Source organism: Pristiophorus japonicus, chromosome 20 (genome assembly GCF_044704955.1).
Source record: "Pristiophorus japonicus isolate sPriJap1 chromosome 20, sPriJap1.hap1, whole genome shotgun sequence".
NCBI classification, from domain to species: domain Eukaryota; kingdom Metazoa; phylum Chordata; class Chondrichthyes; family Pristiophoridae; genus Pristiophorus; species Pristiophorus japonicus.
This window is the reverse complement of record NC_091996.1, coordinates 8,542,112-8,555,500: the sequence shown is the minus strand read 5'-3', so window position 1 is coordinate 8,555,500 and position 13,389 is coordinate 8,542,112. Positions and strand designations below refer to the sequence as shown.

The following is a 13,389-nucleotide window of genomic DNA, read 5'->3' as shown; positions in this document are numbered from 1 at the left end:
AAAAACCTTTATTATATTTCATGCTTTGAGTACTGTATATTCCTTTTCAAATTTGAGGATGGTAGCAAAAGATACAGGCCGGGAAGCTCACATTAGGTACAGTTACTGTGTTGCAAAAACAAGAGAGGGAGACTTACATTGTATTGCGAAGAAGCGAGGCATGCGAAGAGAAGAACTACAAAATGACGTCCAAAAACTGGAAATATCGGAACCTGGGCCCAGAAATTTCCGGACTTGGGACGCGCTTCTGGCGTTCCGAAATCTGGAAATACCCGAACCTGGGCTCAGGCGTTTCCGGACTTCAGACATCAGAAACACGTTCCAAAACCCGGAAAAACACAAAGTCCGGAACGGCCTCGGTCCCGAGGGTTCAGGATTTTAGGCACTGTACCTGTATATAAATACAAGTTGTTACCATTTTTCACCCACCTGCACTGTGGGAGGTTGTCGACTCTTTTAAATTGTCTCTTGAAATTCAAAGAATAGAAATTTACAGGTGCACCTTTTGAGCGGTGTCTATTATAGACACATTCAAGAACAAAGAAATTAGATTTTTATCATTACACAGAGAAAACCGTCTATAAACATTGCCAGAAAAACAAACATCGCATAGCTTCATAGAATCATAGAAATTAATAGCATAGAAGGAGGCCATTCGGCCCATCGTGTCCGTGTCGGCCGACAAAGTGCTACCCTGCCTAATCCCACTTTCCAGCTCTTGGTCTGTAGCCCTGTAGGTTACGGCCCTTCAAGTGCATATCCAAGTACTTTTTAAATGCGGTGAGTTTCTGCCTCTACCACACTTTCAGGCAGCGAGTTCCAGACCCCCACCACCCTCTGGGTGAAAATAATTCTCCTCAAATTCCCTCTAAACCTCCTACCAATTACTTATAATCTATGCCACCTGGTTATTGACCCCTCTGCTAATGGAAATAGGTCCTTCCTATCCAATCTAGCCAATTTTATACCGCTCAATAAGGTCTCCCCTCAGCCTCCTCTGTTCCAAAGAAAACAACCCCAGCCTATCCAATCTTTCCTCATAGCTAAAATTCTCCAGTCCAGGCAACATTCTCGTGAATCTCTTCTGTACCGTTTCTAGTGCAATCACATCTTTCCTGTAATGTGGTGACCAAAACTGCACGCAGACTAAATTTGTGGCCTAACTAGTGTTTTATACATTTCAAACATAACCTACCTGCTCTTATATTCTGTGCTTCGGCTAATAAAGGCAAGTATTCCGTATGCCTTCTTAACCACCTTATCTTCCTGTCCTGCTACCTTCAGGGATCTGTGAACATGCACTCCCAGGTCCTTCTGTTCCTCTGCAGCTTCTCAGTGTTCTATCAGTTATTGTGTATTCCCTTGCCTTTTTAGCGCTCCCCAAATGCATTACCTCACACTTCTCTGGATTGAATTCCATTTGCCACTGTTCTGCCCACCTGACCAGTCCATTAATATCTTCTTACAGTCTACAGCTTTCTTCTTCACTATCGACCACATGGCCAATTTTTGACGGCTAAATCTGTTATTCTCTGTTAAAGTTTAAAGATCCTGGGCTCTATAGTTATGTGGGTCAATTTATCCATAGCATTGAGATATTTCTGCATTAGATTTGATCTACAGGGATTGTTTGGGGTGAGAGATTTTTGACAGAGAACCTATTTTCTTCTCCTCAGTTCTACTGAGCAGCATGAGGACATTTGTGTCTGTCTGCGCTGCTGTGAGCTGAGGTTGTGTACATCATGTGGTTAAAATGGAAAGCTGTTTGACAAGGTGTGGGCAAGCAGCCAGATCCCCAGGTGGCAGTGAGGTATGTCACTGCCTGTGAGCAAGAACCATGCTGCCAACACCCGTATTATTATTCCCAAACTACAGACAAATACAGGGGGAAGAGATCGGACCCAAACATTGGCGAACTCTAGCATCAAAGCAGAACTTCTCAGAACTCTCAGTTACATTTATTTCTTAATTAGAACTTACAACAGAACTATTAACTCTCTGGATGGCTAGGCTTCTAAATTGGAGTAATTGAAACATCAGATAAGACAGGTTCTATCTTGAAAGGTTATTCTAACAGTTCTCTCTGTCTTTAATCCTCTAAGCATCTCGGGGACAAATACAGTCAAGGGGTCCATTTAGTTTCCACAGTCTTTAAGATAAACCTAGGGGGCTAAATTGGCCCTTTCTATAGCTCTGTTAGCGCCTCCCAGTTTTCGCCCGGGGGAGGAGGGCGCTACAGCCTCCCAGGAAATTATGCGGGAGGTTGTGGAGACGCTGCTTTGGCAGGCCCACGCTTAGTGCCCCGGGCTGCCGCGCAACTGGTGATGACGTCTCAACGCCCCGTGCTGCACCTTTAACGCTCCGCGGGGGAAGTTGCCCTGCAAGGCCAACTCTCGGGCCGCCTCGACGATGCTGGTCCTAGCATGGTCCGAGCCGCCATCGTGCAGCCTGTCACTCCATCTTGGGCCAGCAGCGGCCATCAGAGCCCGTGCAGAGTGCACAGCAGCGCTCCCCTTTAAGCAAAGGGGAGGGACTTTGTAGCGCGTTAGCGATACACGGAGCCTCTGCGCAGCGCTGGATTCAGTCCCTCACGCCCCCCCAAAGGAAGTGGAGTGCCAGAGATTGTGTTACGCTTCCCTTGAGGGACAGTAGGCCCAATTCAATGTCGGGGACAGGACTTCCGCGCCAGGCACCAAATGTCCTGGCCCCGGAAGGTTACCAATCCCAATCGGGGCGAGGGCCAATTTCGTCCCCGTAATGATTTTGTGGCAGCTGAGGTTTTTAATGAAGTGCTACCTGTAACACACAAAATAAAGGAAAAAAAATGATGATTATTATGATAGTGATTCTTGGGGAAGTGGGTAGGGTAGCTCGGCAGCTGGTTGTTACTAACCTTACAGTTAAGAGTTCATTCACTTTCTATTTATTATTTCCTTCCAGCTAGAATCCCTTTTCAAATTCATGCTGCTTCCACTGAAATTATTCTAGAAGCAAACTGAAAAGCTATTTACTGATTATAGGTATTTAAACAGGTAGGCCTTGATATTAACAACTCCTCACCCATCTCCCCTCGATGGGCAGGAGAGGGTCGGCGTTAAAAATGAATTAACGGGGAATGCACCCCTCAACACGCTGTATTTGCGCCCGTTGCTGTTTTCACGCCGCCGGGTTTTATGATATCTTGAGTATCACGCCGTGGAGAGGCGGGTCTCTTCATTAACATATTTAAGTCAGGCTGCTATAGTTCAACCGGGAACCCAATGTAAATGTTATTTGTTTGCCAGGGATTGGGGAAACCGACAGTGAAAGGGAGGCGGGAGCTGTCGGAGGCACAAGATATGTGTCCTTCCAGCACTCCTTATGGGCCAGGAGGAGCAGGAGTGATTCGGAAACCAAATGGAATGTTGGCCTTTATTGCAAGGGGGATGGAGTATAAAAATAGGGAAGTCCTGCTACAACTGTACAGGGCATTGGTAAAACCATACCTGGAGTACTGCGTACAGTTTTGGTCTCCTTATTTAAGGAGGAATATACTTGCATTGGAGGCAGTTCAGAGAAGGTTCACGAGGTTGATTCCTGGGATGAAGCGGTTGTCTTATGTGGAAAGTTTGAGCAGATTGGGCCTGTACTCATTGGAGTTTAGAAGAATGAGAGGTGATCTTATTGAAACATATAGGATTCTGAGGGGGCTTGACAGGATAGATGCTGAGAGGATGTTTCCCCTCATGGAGGAATCTAGAACTAGGGGGCATTGTTTCAGAATAAGGGGTCGCCATTTAAGATGGAGATGAGGGTTGTGAATCTTTGGAATTCTCTGCCCCAGAGAGCTGAGGAAGCTGAGTCATTGAATATATTCAAGTCTGAGATAGACAGATTCTTGAACCACAGGGGAGTTGAGGGTTATGAGGAACGGGCAGGAAAGTGGAGTTGAGACCAGGATCAGATCAGCCATGATTTTATTGAATGGCGGAGCAGGCTCGAGGGGCCATATGGCCTACTCCTGCTCCTATTTCTTATGTTCTTATGAGTGCTCTCCCTGGCCCCTCAAGGAAGTGCTTCAGCCTCCCTTCTGCTGAATTTGAAACTCTATCAAATCTTCTCTTAACCTTCTCTGATCTAAAAAGAACAATCCCAGCTTCTCCAGTCTCCCGACATAACTGAAGTTATCATCCCGGGTACCATTCTAGTAAATCTCTTTTGCACCCTCTCCAAGGCCTTGACATTCTTCCTAATGTGTAGTGCCCCGAATTGAACACAATACCCCAGCTGAGGCTTGCCAGTGTTTTATAAAGGTTTAGCATAACATCCATACTTTTGCACTCTATCCCTCTATTAATAAAGCCAAAGATCCCATATGCTTTAACAGCCTTTTCAACTTGTCCATCCATCTTCAAAGATTTATGCACAAACACATCGAGGTCTCTCTGTTCCTGCACCCCCTTTAAAATTGTACCATTTAGTTTATATTGCCTCTCCTCATTCTTCCTTTCAAAATGTATCACCTTACACATCTTTGTGTTAAATTTCATCTGCCATGTATCTGCCCATTTCAGCAGTCAGTTTATGTCCTACTGAATTATGTTACTTTCCTCCTCATTGTTTACTACATTTACGAGTTTTGTGTCATCTGCAAACTTTGAAATTATGCTGTCATTAATATACATCAAAATGCATTCGGGTCGTGCATGTTTATTCTACACTTGCTAATCCTTTATTTATCCTGTATGACTTTAAAGGTATTCCACTTGTTAACTACTGGAGTGTTGAAGAAATTGCCCAATCATTTTGCTTAAGTTCTTCCCACATTTCCTTGAAGTTTTGTTAAACTGATGCATCTGGTCTCTGGTACTTTTGAATCTTACATTATGTCAAACTTTATCATTCTATGGTATAGATTTAAGGTGTTTGGCAAAAGAACCAGAGGCGACATGAGGAAACATCATTTTACACAACGAGTGGTTAGGATTTGGAATGTACTGCCTGATACGGTGGTGGATACAGTTTCAATAATAACCTTCAAAAGGGAATGGGATAAACATTTGAAGGAGAAAATATTGCAGGGATATGGTGATGGAGTGGGACTAACTGGATTGTTCTTCGAAGGAGCTGGCGGAGACTCGATGGGCCGAATGGCCTCTTTCTGTGCTGTACTATTCTATGACTACCTATTTCCCAGAGTTACGACAACTTTTTTCCTTTTCTATTACCATTATGAAATAAGTTGTATTCCCTGTGCTTTCTAACCTTTTTGCTTCGCACAGAGATTACTCTTTCATAATTAATACCCTCATTAAGAGGTGGCCGTGTCAAGTCTGAGTCAGTTTTCTGAGAATTCTTAATTCTCTGTGGAAAGCATTGCTGATATTCTGACGAATAATGCATGAACTCTGTCACCTCAAGTAGGATTAGTAACTAATTGCTGTACTAAAAGATAGAATAATGATTGTGCAATACGTTAATACATATTAATTGTTTTTGTACAGGGTCCCCTCGGCCCTCCAGGCCTACCCGGCCCATCCGGAAAAAGAGGACCTCGGGTAAGTGCCTGAAATCTTTTTCTTTTACTTTTAACTCATTCAAAATATTGGTTTGAGTATCAACTCGTTCAGGGCATGAAAGAGTGAGAACAGCTACTTCAGGCCAGCATCAATATTGTGATTTGAGGCTCTGCCAACACTCACAGGATGTTGATCCCTAAAATTACACCTCATAAGCAATGTTCTCGTTAATTTTTGGGGGGATGCAGGGCCCCTTTAAGGGGCTGCGCGGCCTATTCAAAATACCGCGCCTGCGTAGTTTTTCCTATTTAAAAGCCGGTGAGCCGGCTGTGCAGGTGCTGTAGAGCGGCGCGTGGTCGCACAGCCTAACGGCAACGTCGCTCGTAATCCCATTTTACGCCTGTAAGACAGGCACAACGAGGTGCAATTTTTATCCCAACAGGTCTTTCCCCATTCTAACCCCTGCTTTATGCCCAGGAACTAAATGTTCCCTGAGTACACGTGAATTGTAAATTGCTCCTTGTGTGTAATGTAATTCTGACAAAAATAACCAGGTTCTTTTTCCCTTTTCAAACAAAATAAAGGCTTGCCAAACCTTTCTTCGTCAAGATGATGCTCATTTAAATATCCAGTGTCACATTTTCTTGCACAGAAACCTATTTGTTCTAGTAACCTGTGGTAAGAAATAAGTTGATGCTGGCTGTCGAACATAAATTTCGCCCATTTTATCTGTATGTGGTATTAACTCATTTGTTTACCCTGCACCTTGCCAAGGTGGCCACTGTGATTTGTAAATGAACTGTAAGTTCTACTGAAACAGTGTGGAATACATAAAATGGTGAAAATAGCATCATAAGTAACTGAGGAAAAATGTGTACTTACTGCAATAAATAAAGCTCAGACAAACTAGTGGGAGCTGGGCAACAGTCCAGAGTAGCAATGTAAGTAGACATAAGAAAACATAAGCAAATTACCAGTGAATCACCCGACTGCAACCTAACTTAGGTACATATCAGAGGAACATAAAAATGCTAAAACAAGAATGGATCATTTAGTCCATCAAAATAATCTTTCTCATTTCTAGTCTCTCAATTTAAAGCTTATTGTTTTCAAATCGGTGTCCTCAAGTTCTATTCTCACAGTTCAAGTACAAGTTCATACTCTTCAGATAATGAAGCAGTCCGTGCCTGCAAACATCAAGACCTGCTCGACATTCAGGCTTGGGCTAATAAGTGGCAAGTAACATTCGTGCCACACAAGTGCCAGGCAATGAGCATCTCCAACAAGCGAGAGTGACAAGCGATTGCCACCGCCCCTTGACATTCAACGGCATTATCATCGCCGATTCTCCCACCATCAACATCCTGAAGTGGGTGGGGGGCACCATTGATCAGAAACTTAACTGGACCAGCCACATAAATACTGTGGCTATAAGAGCAGGTCAGAGGCTGGGTATTCTGCAGCGAGTGTCTCACCACCTGACTCCCCAATGCCTTTCCACCATCTACAAGGCACAAGTCAGGAGTCTGATGGAACACGCTCCACTTCCCTGGATGAGTGCAGCTCCAACAACACTCAAGATGCGCGACACCGTCCAGAACAAAGAAGCCCGCTTCTGCTCCACGGGAGGTTTCTGTCCGCCCTGAGCACGCCATAGGGCACCTGCGTGACAGAGCACACCCGACCTGCCACTGTATTAAACATTCACTCCCTCCACCACTAACGCACTGTGGCTGCAGTGTGTACCATCTACAAGATGCACTGCAGCAACTTGCCACGGCTTCTTCGGCAGCACCTCCCAAACCCACGACCTCTACCACCTAAAAGGACAAGGGCAGCAGGCGCATGGGAACATCACCACCTGCAAGTTCCCCTCTAAGTCACACACCATCCTGACTTGGAAATATATCAGCCATACCTTCATGGTCGCTGGGTCAAAATCCTGGAACTCCCTCCCTAACAGCACGGTGAAATATACCTTCACCATACAGACTTGCAGCGGTTCAAGAAGGCGGCTCACCACCACTTTCTCAAGGTCATTAAGGATGGGAAATAAATGCCGGCCTTGGCTGCGATGCCCACATCCGAGGAATGAATTAAAAAAGAGTCAGATAACTTGCTTAGCATTTTAAAGACCTGAATGCGTACCCACCAGAATACTTTTCTCCAGTTAAATTCAGCTCTGAAAGCTTCCTCTCATAACTTAGAGCTCCCAGTTCTGGCTTGATTCTGGTCACCTTACTCTAAACTCTTTCAATCCATTTATCTCCTGTTTAAGTTTAAAGCGGCCAAACTTGGATGATAGTCCAAATGTGGATTCACCCATAATCGATTTTGACCTACACTGAATCATCTTTGAGCTGAAACCTTCTGTTTTGTAAACTTGGTTAATGACAGCTGAAATGCCCATGTTGTCATGCTCTGACCATCATTAGCCTTTATAAAACGAATTAACGAGCAAAGTAGAAAGTTAAGAAAAGTAGATTTTTGCTTATTCAGGCCTAAATAAAGTTATTAATGGCGAACTCGGGGGATCGTTCTACAGTTGCAATGCCAAATCGAAAAGTGGGATTTTACTCAAGGTCGGACCTGGAAGTTTGTGAACTTAATGAACAGGAATGTTTTTGTCAGAGAGATGGGGTGAGGAACAGGAGGAGAGGGTGGCTGGAGAGTGCAGAGGACATAACAGTCAGCTGTGTTGGCATGGCAGAAGGCAGTGCAGGAGGAGGCCCAGACTGATCAGGGAGGTGATGACTCAGTGTGCCACCTGGTCATCAAAGACTTGCTATAACGGTTAGGCATCTGCAGTGCATTACTGGCGCCAATGAACATTACCACTGCCCTTTAATCCCACAGTGGACATTTTAGAAGGCAGTCACTTTGTTGGTTTGCTTTTTGGAAAACCGATGCTTTCTTTTCTGCAGTAAATGAATCACAGATTTCAAAATGTAGTAAAAGTGAATATGTTTAATTTGCTTTGCGCAGTGGTGGTGTACTTGTTTAATGTGTTTTGCTGGCGTACGCCTATTGTGTGTTGCAAACATCTCCACACTGGCTGTGACTGTGCTGCACTGCTAGATTCTCTCCTAATTCAAAGAGTAGCACCAGAAGATGGATGAGTAGCCGACGGGCAAGCTTCAGAGGATGCAGAACACTGACTGTCTGTGGCTGCACCTCCATCCGAACCCAACGTGCTCTTGCTGGAATTGCTGTGGGTTTATTACTTTCAGAGATTACTTAATTGTCTGCAAAGGGATATAGATAGGTTAAATGAGTGGGCAAAAATTTGGCAAATGGAGTATAATGTGGGAAAATGTGAGGTTATTCACTTTGGTAGGAAGATTAGCAAAATAGAATATTATTTAAACTACAGAATGCTGCAGTACAGAGGGATCTGGGTGTCCTCGTACATGAAACACAAAAGGTTAGCATGCAGGTACAGCAAGTAATCAGGAAGGCAAATGGAATGTTGCCTTTATTGCAAGGGGTATGGAGTATAAAAGTAGAGAAGTCCTGCTACAACTGGACAGGGCATTGGTGAGACCAAACCTAGAGTACTGCGCACAGTTTTGATCTCCTTATTTAAGGAAGGATATACTTGCATTGGAGGCAGTTCAGAGAAGGGTTGTCTTATGAAGGTTGAGCAGGTTGGGCCTATACTCATTGGAGTTTAGAAGAATGAGAGGGGATCTTATTGAAACATATCAAATTCTGAAGAGGCTTGACAGGGTAGATGCTGAGAGGATGTTTCCCCTCGTGGGGAAATCTAGAACTAGGGGGGCATAATTTCAGAAAAAGGGTTCGCCCATTTAAAACTGAGATGAGGAGGAATTTCTTCTCTGAGGGTCGTGAATCTTTGGAATTCTTTTACCCAGAGAGCTGTAGAGGTTGGGTCATTGAATATATTTAAGGTGGAGATAGACAGATTCTTGAACTGCAGGGGAGTCTAGGGTTATGGGGAGCGGGCAGGGAAGTGGAGTTGAGGCCAAGATCAGATCAGCCATGATCTTATTGAATGGCGGAGCAGGCTCGAGGGGCCAAATGGCCTACTCCTGCTTCTGTTTCTTATGTTCAAATGGAATGTTGGCCTTTATTGCAAGGGGGATGGAGTATAAAAGTAAGGAAGTCCTGCTACAACTGTACCAACTACTAACATTCGTGCAAGCTTACATGATGGCGTAGAATGGACACAGGCATCAACGAGCTTCTGTCCTTCTCCCAGCCTTTCACTATTAGAGAGCATCTCCTTACTCTCCCAATCCGTCTGACCAAAGTGTGATTTGGTGACTAGGGCCATACCGATACTGTGCGGTTTGGGTGGGTCAGGTGGTGGAAAGAATAGCCAGGGATGGCTATTCTTTCAGTGAGGGGCAAGATGTCGTCATCTGTAAGCTAAGTTTCCGACAATGCCATGATGACATCACAGTCAGCCTGAATAAGATTGCGGGTGGCAAGGGCTTTGTTTACATGGGCATACTGAAGAGAAATGTGGAGAGGGGCGGTGAATGATGAGGCACTGGCAGAGTCCAGTATGTGTGATTCAACAACAGCCTTCAAAAGGGAATTAGATAAATACGCGAAGGAGAAAAAATTGCAGGGATATGGGGAAAGAGCACGGGTGTGGGATTAATTGGATTGCTCTTCTAAAGAGCCGGCACAGACTCGATGGGCCGAATGGCCTCCTGCTGTGCTGTACTTTTCTATGATTCTATGATTCTATCTACTCCCCAGAGCTACGACAACTTTTCATTTCCTTCTATTACCATTATGAAGTTGTCATTACTGTGCCTTCTATCCTTTTTGCTGAACACAGAGATTACAAAGCTGGCATTGAACTTTATTTAGCTCTTGTAAAAGTGAATCATTTATCTCCTATAAATGCTTTGTGTATTTGTTCAGCTGGGGGTGAAGGTGGGTCAGTGATTATAATACACTACAATTAACTGACCCTTTAAAATATTTTTGCAATTGCTAGAAACTGGTAAACTTGTATTGCAAGAAGTTGCGTTGAACTGATACTGGGCAAATTTCAGATCATCAGATGCGCTGGTTTTGTTGAACTATGTAAGCTCTCTGCAGCTGCTGAACTCCGAAACTGGGAAGTGGACCTTTCTCAATGGGGAGGCCAGTTTTTAGGGGCAAATTTTACAAGTTAGTACTCAGAGTTCACGCGGCAAGTGCGCATATGGGAAGTTTTATGCAGGGATCAGTGCATAACCCACACGATTTTTAGTCCATTTAAAAATATTGCAGCTCTGTGCCAAGAACACTAAATCATAAAATGTCCCCAGCAGTTTCTTTGATAACTTTATATTTGAGCTTGCAGCTGTTATCAAGTAACAAACATAACAGAAATCAAAACCCACTGGTACATCACAAAAAATTAGAACATTTACAATAACAATCCAAGTATTAAACAGAGAGTATGCATTTATTGATGCAATTGGTGCCAAGTCAATTGTTAATATTGAATCTGAGATTGATCGATTTTTGTTAACCAAAGGTATTAAGGAATATGGGCCAAAGGTGGGTATATTGAGTTGTCGCAGATCAGACATGATCTCATTGAATGGTGGAACAGGCTCGAGGGGCTGAATGGCCTACTCGTGCACCTAAGTTCCTATGTATTAGGTCACTGCCACATCAAATTGTTCCAAGGACTCCTAGATCAAAAAGATTATGCTCCCTTGTTCTGGACTCCCACACAAGAGGAAATAATTTCTCTTTATATATCCTATCAATTCCTTTGATCATCTTAAACACCTCCATTATCACCCATTAATCTTTTGCATTCAAGGGAATACAAGCCCAGTCTATGCAAACTATAGTGTCGCTGCCAACTTCAGGGCTACCATTGCCAGCAGCACCCGAGGACAAAGCTTAGAATGAATGCCATGCAAACCAGATGTGACGATTGGAAATGCAAGAGCTCAAGCTTCTGAAAACAAATAAGAACCCTTTTCATAGACGCTCTAATGTCCTTGATATTGCTATTGATATACAGGCTGTGTATAGGCCATCGCTAGAATCCTCCTCAACCATCTTCTCCCTATAGCTGAGGAGCTCTTCCCGGAGGCACACTACGGGGTACAACGGACATGATCTTTACGATGCGACAACTGCAAAAGAAATGCAAGGAACAGCACAAACGCTTGTACTTGGCCTCCTTTGACCTTACAAAGGCCTTTGACATTGTTAACCGCGAGGGACTATGGAGCATCTTCCTCCGTTTTGGCTGCCACAAAAAGTTTGTCACCATCCTTCTTCTGCTCTATGATGACATGCAAGCCATGATCCTGACCAATGGATCCACCACAGACCCAATCCACGTCTGGACCAGAGTCAACCAGGGCTGCGTCATCGGCCAACCCTCTTTTCGATCTTCCTCACTGCAATGCACCACCTCACACTCATTAAGCTCCCCGCTGGAGTGGAACTAAACTATCGAACCAGTGGGAACCTGTTCAACCTTCGTCACCTCCAGGCTAGATCCAAGACCGTCCCATCCTCTGTCATCGAACTACAGTATGCAGATGATGCTTGCGTCTGCGCACATTCAGAGGCTGAACTCCAATCCGTCGTCAACATCTTCACCGAGGCGTACGAAAGCATGGGCCTTACACTAAATATCCGTAAGACAGAGGTCCTCCACCAACTGCCCCCCAGTTATCAAGATCCATGGCGTGGCCTTGGACAACGTGGACCACTTTCCATACCTCGGGAGCCTATGATCAGCAAGGGCAGACATCGATGATGAGGTCCAACACCACCTCCAGTGTGCCAGCACAGCCTTCGGTCGCCTGAAGAAGAGAGTGTTCAAAGATCAGGCCCTCAAATCTGGCACCAAGCTTATGGTCTACAAGGCCGTAGTGATACCCGCCCTCCTGCATGGCTCGGAGACATGGACAATAAACAGTAGACAACTCAAATCGCTGAGAAATACCACCAACGATGTCTCCACAAGATCCTGCAAATCTCCTGGGAGGACAGACGCATCAACGTCAGTGTTTTCGATCATGCCAACATCCCCAGCATCAAAGCACTGACCGCACTTGACCAGCTCCGTTGGGCAGGCCATATTGTCCGCATGCCCGACACAAGACTCCCAAAGCAAGCGCTCTACTTGGAACTCCTACACGGCAAGCGAGCCCCAGGTGGGCAGAGGAAACGTTTCAAGGACACGCTCAAAGCCTCCTTGATAAAGTGCAACATTCCCACCGACACCTGGGAGTCCATGGCCAAAGATCGCCCTAAGTGAAGGAAGAGCATCCGGGAGGGCGCTGAGCACCTCGAGTCTCATCGCCGAGTGTATGCAGAAAGCAAGCGCAGGCAGCGGAACGAGCGTGCGGCAAACCAGACTCCCCACCCACCCTTTCCTTCAACCACTGTCTGTCCCACCTGTGACAGAGACTGTAATTCCTGTATTGGACTGTTCAGTCACCTGGGAACTCACTTTTAAAGTAGAAGCAAGTCTTCCTCAATTTTGAGGGACTGCCTATGATGATGGTGAGTGCAATGACCTTTGGCACAAGAGAGCATTACACTCCCTCCCCCACCATCCCCCACCCCCAACTACCCCACTCCAGATACCAAGACACAAGTCTGGGAATAAGACACCCATGGAACATAGGAACAGGAGGAGGCCATTCAGTGAGATCATAACTGATCTTAACTCCATTCAGCTGCCTTGCCTCCACATCCTCCATAACCACCCATCACTACTATTTCTTCAGAGCAGTGTGAAATTTGAACTTAGCCTGTAATGACATATATCTGCTGGCTACTTAAATCTTGTAAAACTGCAATGTGGCTAATTTATTTGAAAGTGCCCCCCCCCATTAATTGCTGTTTTTATGAAAGCTTTGGAAACTCGTTGCTGGTGTTTTTAAAC

The 13,389-nt window shown here is 44.9% G+C and overlaps 1 protein-coding gene across 1 annotated transcript in view; it reads left to right on the top strand.

Annotated features, from left to right (window-relative positions):
- Positions 1 to 13,389, top strand: part of col27a1b (collagen, type XXVII, alpha 1b) — a 740,056-nt gene that overhangs the window by 100,310 nt on the left and 626,357 nt on the right. Inside the window, exon 4 of the mRNA XM_070863596.1 lies at positions 5,484 to 5,537. Coding sequence (XP_070719697.1) covers positions 5,484 to 5,537 — 54 coding nt within the window. The remainder of the gene's footprint in view (positions 1 to 5,483; positions 5,538 to 13,389) is intronic.